Source organism: Notolepis coatsorum, assembly GCF_963971535.1.
Source record: "Notolepis coatsorum genome assembly, contig: SUPER_8_unloc_1, whole genome shotgun sequence".
Classification (NCBI taxonomy): Eukaryota; Metazoa; Chordata; class Actinopteri; order Aulopiformes; family Paralepididae; genus Notolepis; species Notolepis coatsorum.
Window position 1 is genome coordinate 1,176,499 of NW_028174873.1, and position 9,623 is coordinate 1,186,121.

General features: G+C 39.7%; 1 protein-coding gene across 1 annotated transcript in view; it reads left to right on the top strand.

Annotated features, from left to right (window-relative positions):
- Nucleotides 1–1,362, top strand: part of ins (preproinsulin) — a gene marked incomplete at both ends in the record, with an annotated part of 2,748 nt that extends 1,386 nt beyond the window's left edge. Inside the window, one exon of the mRNA XM_084338356.1 lies at nucleotides 1,193–1,362. Within this exon, the coding sequence (XP_084194482.1) occupies nucleotides 1,193–1,362 (170 nt within the window). The remainder of the gene's footprint in view (nucleotides 1–1,192) is intronic.
- Between the last annotated feature and the right edge of the window lie 8,261 nt (nucleotides 1,363–9,623).

A 9,623-nucleotide genomic window follows, 5' to 3' on the forward strand; every position in this document is an offset into this window, starting at 1 on the left:
TGGCTGGTGTTGGAAGCATCAAAAGAAAAAACTAGTGCTGTCAGGCGATTAAAAAAAATTATCTAATTAATTACAGGATTTGTAATTAATTAATCTAATTAATCGCATTTTAATCGCATAACCATTTTATGCCTGATATTCTATATTCTATAATAATATTTCAAATGGCATGTGTCCGGATGGCAGAATTCAGTACTGTATCTAGTACAAAACCTTCTGTTTAATCATCTTCCCTTCATTAATTAGCTTAGATTTGTCAGGTCTGGTACATTTGAGCATGGTGTTATTCACAGTCAAAGATAAACAATTGTTTAATTGATATTCTCATTTGGTTCATTACAATTGACTCCAGCCTAGTAACAGACAGTATTTCTGACACTGGAAATACATTCCCTGAGATCCATAGATGTCCCTAGAATCAGATACCAAGAACATGCAAATGGACCATATTAAAAAAAAAAGTCTGTAAATGTGTATTCTACGTTCTTATGGAATGAATGAGATAAAAAAAAGATTTATAAAAAAAAAGAAAAAAAGAAATGAATACATTTTGAGTTCATTTTCAGAACGCGATAATTTGCTGTGTAATTAATTAATCTAATTAACGCGATAAACTGACAGCCCTAGAAAAAAACATTTTTTTCTAGTTCAGAGCAAACTGGAGGAACCCTAAGAACCAACCAGTCATTTGAACGTTTTCATTACGCTCAACGCTGCTCCTGTCAAACGTCAGACCAATTGAATAAGTGGAACCACGTCATAAACCCTCCACCTTGAGAAACACCTACAGTATAGTAAAGAACCACAGGCAGAAATGTGTCCGGACCTGTGCAGGTCTTAGAACCACCCCGGGTCTACAGGGACCTGCGCTTTATCATAGCTTAGCCATCGATTAAACATCATTTTAACGTATTTAAAATGTATAGATGTTGAAATGACGTTGAAACTATTTCTTGTTATCTAGATTTCTGCTAAACGTTCACTTTTGGACGAGTTATTGTCCGATTTTAGCCGATTTTATGTACCAGACGAAGAATTGCTCACTGGGCACGTAATTTGGTGGAATACAATATATATATAATACAATATATTGTATTCCAACATGATATATAACATAAACCCATGAATATAGCCACACAAAAAAAAAACAATCCCTCCTTCCAACTCTTCAACGTCTTTCTCTCGTCATCAGGCTTCCTCTCCCCGAAGGCGGGCGCAGCAGCGGTGGGTGCGGCTGGGCAGAACGAGGTGGCTGAGTTTGCCTTCAAGGACCAGATGGAGATGATGGTGAAGAGGGGCATCGTGGAACAGTGTTGCCACAAACCGTGCAACATCTTCGACCTCCAGAACTACTGCAACTGAAGCCACTTGGCTCAGCTTCTTCTGGGCTAACCTGCACCCACCCAATCACAGAGATGTGCCGGCTCTCTCTGCACAGAACACTGCTGTTCTTTCACACATGAAAGGTGCTGCAAAATGAATGAACTAGAAAATAATAAAGTTCTATGAAGAAAATTAAGTATTTTGAGTCTTTAATGAGCTGTGTAGGTATGGCTGAACATATTACGTAACACACACACACACAGACACACGCACACACACACACACACACACACACACACACACACACACACACACACACACACACACACACACACACACACACACACACACACACACACACACACACACACACACACACACACACACACACACACACACACTGCCTGGCTATACCATTACAGTGGAGATCACTGTAACATAATACATACACAACACGATCATACATGTGCATCGAAAGGCTGATCCTGGGTCAGTTTGGTCCATATAAGCCAAGGGGCAACAGTGGCTCAAAGGCACATATTGGTGCATAAAAATGACACCAGAATAGGGATGTTCGATATTGGCTTTTTTTTTACCGATATCCGATATACCGATATTGTCCAACTCTTAATTTCCGATACCGATATCAACCGATACCGATATATGTGGGCGCCCCAAAAAACGGAATAATTTCAGGTAATTAACATTACATATCTCTTGTCGTGGAATTAACACAACATTATGCATACTTTTGACAATAAATAAAATAAGAATTTGTTCGTACTTGCTTGCCTGGGTAAATAAAGGTTAAATAAAAAATTGAAAATAAACGATACCGATCATTTCCAATATTACATTTGAATGCCAATATCGGCCGATAATATCGGACATCTCTACACCAGAATGCAGGAAATGTAAGTGTTTGATGCTCAAAGGTTCCTGGGGGACAACGCCCAGACCCGTTGCTTAAAGTGTAAAGTTTTTGTAATTTTTGAATTGACTTCACATTATAATGTCCTTCCTAGGGTCAAAGTTGACCGGCAATCCCAGGCACACCTGTATTGATGTCACTTCCTGCCCACCTTGTATATAGCCACCATCTTTTCAAACTAATATTGCTCCGAAACATGTCTGTTGTATTCGGCTGCGATAAAAAATTGTCAAAACCTGAGAGTGCTGGTCCGGCTTCCTGCTTTTTTTCTACTTAAATCTTCGGGATTGCAGCACCCAGTGTCAGTTATTGAGAGCGCGGTCTAACTTGACTCTAAAGTGTCCCCCCCCCATGTTGAATCCAAACCTATGCCCTTGTGTATCAAGGCTCCAGACGAACCTTTTTCACCACCGTCCCGAAATACAATTCTAACCGTCCCAAAGTGAATGTAAACCAACCAATTATCTAAATGTTAGGAGTTAACCCTCGAGTCAACCTTTAAAAAAACCCACTACCTGTCTCCCTATAGTGACTGAAACTGCGATCTCAGTAAAACATATCTTTTTCATGTATTGTTCCAATTTTCTTTCGTGAATATCATTATTTAAAAAAAAATGTATTATGTTTTTGGTAGATTTTTATTGGCTTTTTACTACCGGCTATACCGGGCAGTCCGGTAGAGAGAGAGAGAGGAAGAACAGGAGATAGACGGGGGAAAGACATTCGGCAAAGGTCGCCGGGTCCGGGAGTCGAACCGGGACGGCCGTGTTGCGACGCAGCGCAGTACGTGGTGTAGCTACTTGAGCGCCCCCATGAATATCATTATTAACTTCAGTCCGCACCATACATATTGAATATTTATTCATTTTCAGGATTTTGACAATTTCTTAAATTAGGGTATAGGGTTCGGGTTAGGATTAGGGTTGGGGTTGTGGTTAGGGTTGGGGTTAGGGTTAGGGTTAGGGTGTGTGTGTGTGTGTGTGTGTTAGGGCTGCACGATTAATCGTTTTTTAATCGAAATCGCGATTTGGAATGATGCAATTATCAAATCGCCAAGCCTGCAATTAAAAAAAAAAAAAAAAAAAAAAAAAAAAATTATTTAACCAGGAAGTCCCATTGAGATACAAGATCTCCTTTGCAAGGTAGACCTGGCCAAGATGACAGCAATAACATTTGCAATACATCACACAGCAATAAAATGTGCGATACATCACACAAGAACATAATAAATGTGCATGTATACAATACATCACATGTAAACACAAAGCAGAATAGTCTACATGATAGTAAAAGTGTATAATACAGGGTAATACAGTAATTTTGCAGTTGGGACCCGACTACAGAAAGCAGCAACATTCTTCTTGTACATTTTTTTTATAATAATTGTGTGTGTGTGTGTGTGTGTGTGTGTGTGTGTGTGTGTGTGTGTGTGTGTGTGTGTGTGTGTGTGTGTGTGTGTGTGTGTGTGTGTGTGTGTGTGTGTGTGTGTGTGTGTGTGTGTGTGTGTGTGTGTGTGTGTGTGTGTGTGAGAGAGAATGACGGACAATTGCTTGCTGTGTGAGAGAGAGAGAGAGAATGACGGACAATTGCTTGCTGTGTGAGAGAGAGAGAGAGAGTGAGAGAGAGAGAGAGAGAGAGAGAGATAGAGAGAGAATTAAGTACATTTGCTGAAATACAGTTGTTCTTAATTTTCTCACTTGCTATGTGAGAATGTTAGTTATTATGTTCTCAATGCCCCTTGCATTGTATGAGTTGTGTGGAAGCGTTTGCTAGTTCTAGTGCTATCCCTTTGTACATTGTGGCTGTGTCTGACAAAAGTTAACAATAAATAATGGTATTAGGAATAGATTTGCCTCCTGCGTGAACTGTGCATAGCTGAATAGACTGTATTTTAACGCCGGTCATATGGTGGTACTTGGAGAGCCAGCTACGTTCTCAGGTGGTACTTGGTGTAAAAAGTTTGAGAACCACTGGATTAGAGCAACCTACCTACCTACCTACCTACCTACTGTATACCTACCTACCTCCTACCTACCTACCTACCTATCTATCTATCTATCTATCTATCTATCTATCTATCTATCTATCTATCTATCTATCTATCTATCTATCTATCTATCTATCTATCTATCTATCTATCTATCTATCTATCTATCTATCTATCTATCTATCTATCTATCTATCTATCTATCTATCTATCTATCTATCTATCTATCTATCTATCTATCTATCTATCTATCTATCTATCTATCTATCTATCTATCTATCTATCTATCTATCTATCTATCTATCTATCTATCTATCTATCTATCTATCTATCTATCTATCTATCTATCTATCTATCTATCTATCTATCTATCTATCTATCTATCTATCTATCTATCTATCTATCTATCTATCTATCTATCTATCTATCTATCTATCTATATATCTATCTATCTATCTATCTATCTATCTATCTATCTATCTATCTATATGGGCAAGTAGTCAGTGTTACGTAATACGTCAAGGTGCAGATGAGGGTATATACTGTATGCCCTCTCAGTTATATTTGCCTTACAATAAATATAGTTATAATATATATAATCTAATATCTAATATCTAATCTAATATATATATATATAATCTAAATATATGCTAAATAAAATAGGCACAGAACAGTGTATTATACTCTACTGTACTGTACCCTCTGATACAGTGTATTATACTGTACTGTACATACTGTACCCTCTGATACAGTGTATTATACTGTACTGTGTACATACCCTCCGATACAGTGTATTATACTGTACTGTGTACATACCCTCCGATACAGTGTATTATACTGTATACTGTACATACCCTCCGATACAGTGTATTATACTGTATACTGTACATACCCTCCGATACAGTGTATTATACTGTATACTGTACATACCCTCCGATACAGTGTATTATACTGTATACTGTACATACCCTCCGATACAGTGTATTATACTCTACTGTACATACCCTCTGATACAGTGTATTATACTCTACTGTACATACCCTCTGATACAGTGTATTATACTGTACAGTACATACCCTCTGATACAGTGTATTATACTGTATACTGTACATACCCTCTGATACAGTGTATTATACTCTACTGTACATACCCTCTGATACAGTGTATTATACTGTACTGTACATACCCTCTGATACAGTGTATTATACTGTACTGTGTACATACCCTCTGATACAGTGTATTATACTGTACTGTACATACCCTCTGATACAGTGTATTATACTGTACTGTGTACATACCCTCTGATACAGTGTATTATACTCTACTGTACATACCCTCTGATACAGTGTATTATACTGTACTGTGTACATACCCTCTGATACAGTGTATTATACTGTACTGTACATACCCTCTGATACAGTGTATTATACTCTACTGTACATACCCTCTGATACAGTGTATTATACTCTACTGTACATACCCTCTGATACAGTGTATTATACTCTACTGTACATACCCTCTGATACAGTGTATTATACTGTATACTGTACATACCCTCTGATACAGTGTATTATACTGTACAGTACATACCCTCCGATACAGTGTATTATACTGTACTGTATACATACCCTCTGATACAGTGTATTATACTGTATACTGTACATACCCTCTGATACAGTGTATTATACTGTACAGTACATACCCTCTGATACAGTGTATTATACTGTATACTGTACATACCCTCTGATACAGTGTATTATACTCTACTGTACATACCCTCTGATACAGTGTATTATACTGTACAGTACATACCCTCTGATACAGTGTATTATACTGTATACTGTACATACCCTCTGATACAGTGTATTATACTGTACAGTACATACCCTCTGATACAGTGTATTATACTGTACAGTACATACCCTCTGATACAGTGTATTATACTGTATACTGTACATACCCTCTGATACAGTGTATTATACTGTACAGTACATACCCTCTGATACAGTGTATTATACTGTATACTGTACATACCCTCTGATACAGTGTATTATACTCTACTGTACATACCCTCCGATACAGTGTATTATACTGTATACTGTACATACCCTCCGATACAGTGTATTATACTGTACTGTGTACATACCCTCCGATACAGTGTATTATACTCTACTGTACATACCCTCCGATACAGTGTATTATACTGTACTGTACATACCATCTGATACAGTGTATTATACTCTACTGTACATACCCTCTGATACAGTGTATTATACTCTACTGTACATACCCTCTGATACAGTGTATTATACTCTACTGTACATACCCTCTGATACAGTGTATTATACTCTACTGTACATACCCTCTGATACAGTGTATTATACTCTACTGTACATACCCTCTGATACAGTGTATTATACTGTACTGTGTACATACCCTCCGATACAGTGTATTATACTGTACTGTATACATACCCTCTGATACAGTGTATTATACTCTACTGTACATACCCTCTGATACAGTGTATTATACTGTACTGTACATACCCTCTGATACAGTGTATTATACTGTATACTGTACATACCCTCCGATACAGTGTATTATACTCTACTGTACATACCCTCCGATACAGTGTATTATACTCTACTGTACATACCATCTGATACAGTGTATTATACTGTACAGTACATACCCTCTGATACAGTGTATTATACTGTATACTGTACATACCCTCTGATACAGTGTATTATACTGTACAGTACATACCCTCTGATACAGTGTATTATACTGTATACTGTACATACCCTCTGATACAGTGTATTATACTGTATACTGTACATACCCTCTGATACAGTGTATTATACTGTACAGTACATACCCTCTGATACAGTGTATTATACTGTATACTGTACATACCCTCTGATACAGTGTATTATACTGTACAGTACATACCCTCTGATACAGTGTATTATACTGTATACTGTACATACCCTCCGATACAGTGCAAAGGCTCCTTTGTCTCAATGCAGCGAGCCTGAATTCACGCAGGTTCATCTGGGATAATAAAAAAAATGGCAACTCTAATTTCTCCAGGCGTTCTGGATTTAGTATGTGGGCCAGTTTGTCCCTGGGGTCCGCAGGCGCTCGGTGGTTCCCGTGGCTCTGGGTCAGCGCCTGGCTGTTCTTCCCGCACAGCGCCGCACATCACTGCAGGAAGCCTCTCGGAGCGGACCGTGAAAGTACATGTAGGGTAGTTTTTTATTTTGATCCTGCCGTCCCATCCCATCCCGCACCCTCTTCCCTCTCTTCACCCATTCACGGGGGGGGGGGGGGGAAGAGATGTTGTCCTTTGTTTTATTTGTTTGTCGGTGGTTTTGTTGTGGATTCAGTGTCCTCTTGAATTTTCTTTATTCATTCAATCTTCATTTACAAACTCGAGGGACACACCGAGGTTTCCCTCGTTTACAGTGACGTCGGCGAGTATAGACCTATCTCAAACCCTGCCCCCTTTTCTTGATCCTCCAATCACAACCTCGGACAAACTTTGTTTAACTTGTTTACTTTGTATAACTTTGTTTGTCCGAGGTAAGCGACAGTTGTGATTGGAGGATCAAGAAAAGAGGGCAGGGTTTGAAATAGGTCCGTTGAAAAGAGATGGAATAACACGACGATAAAAACAAGTAATCAGCGGCGCGATGCAATCGAGTTGAAATCGTGTAAAAACAGGAAACGAGAAACAGGAAAAGCAATTACAAAATGACATACAATGGTTATTAATTAACGCTATATAAATATCAAAGTGCATTGGAGTGTCTTTTTGTCTTTTAAGATGATGCTATTTGTTTCTTATCCCCGCTCACTTCAGGTAGTGCAGTGGGTCTTCTCTCAGGCCTGGACACAGACTTCTAGAGGGGCAGGTGCTCAGCTAAAGGCTGACCGTAACGTTCTGGGTCCCCTCTCCCGGGAACAGTATCGTCACTGGCTGCAGGCACGGGGCGGTCACGCTGATTGTGATCAAATGTGTTGCTTTCCGACAGATATTCTGATATTTTGATTAGGAAAATCTGTTATAGATGCATCCAGGGCCATTCTGGGAGGGCGAGGGCTCACCCCCCACCGACACGCACCGCCCCCACCACCACGCCGCACTGCCACCATCCATAATCACACACTATGTTTTACATTGATATGGTGTATTTTCTTGTGGATACTACTATATATTTCACGCTTTATATTTGATAGAATTCCAATAAAGAAAAAATTAAATACAATTAATACCAGCCAAAAAAAGGGCCGTTTTTGACTGGGCAAAAAAGGGCAGGGGCTCAAGCCCCCCCGTGGTCCTCATCTGTGCACGTGCCTGGATGCATTGCTGCATTGCTGATGCGTTGCATTTCAGTCGTTGCATACATTATCTGTCGTGTTGGAATACATGAGTCAGATAAACCAGATGTCGATGCTTGCTGCTTTCTGCTGTGGGGCCAACATACCAAACCATTTAATCAATTCTCCTACGCAGAGAGTTGGACAACGTTCCACTGGCAAAGATCTCTGTCCAACGAGGAAATAAACTAACAGCTGCTACCTTGACTCTTATTATTTTCCCTTAACATTATTGATTAAATAATATTATATTATTGTTCCCCCCATATTTCTTCTTCTAGTATCTTTAATAAATAAGAACCGAAAACGAGTTGAAAAAAAGCAAACTATTTGATTTCAATATTTAATGTCTGTGTGCAGCCATGGCTATTCGCTGTGTCCATGGAAATGACGATGAATGCAGCCATAAAGGTGTGATTGTCTGATAACTACATCACTGCATAACTCATAAATGTTCAGACAAGCTTAATCTCAAGTCAAGTCAAGTCAAGAGTTTTATTTGTCACGGCATACAAGCATACAGTGAAATGCGGGGGGTCTTGCCCGCAACGATTGTGCAATAATACAATAATAAGAATAGGATGAGAATGAGAATAAGACAGGGCGGCTACGTGGCGTAGTGGGCAAGGCGCTCGCCACGAAATGCTGGAGACGCTGGGCTCGTCAGTTCGAGCCCAGCGCTCCACATTTGCTTTCAGTTTAGCTGGTCGTCCGTACTAATACACATTGGCCGTATTAGGGGGTGGGAAACTGATGGGTGGGGATCGGGCGTTGTGGACAGTGACTCCTACAGGTCGGTTGGTGCACCTGCGCAGTAGAATCAGGAAGTGTCGGGGGCAGCGTGAGCCTCCCACGCGTTACTCCTCGCCACTGAGAGATCGAGCTGCGCAGGTGAAAAGATGCGACTGCTGTTACCTCAAGTACCGGAGGGGACTTGTGCTATGTATGACTTAGTCCACATTGCAGCCGGCTTGTGGGAGGCAAGAAACGGCGTTCGTG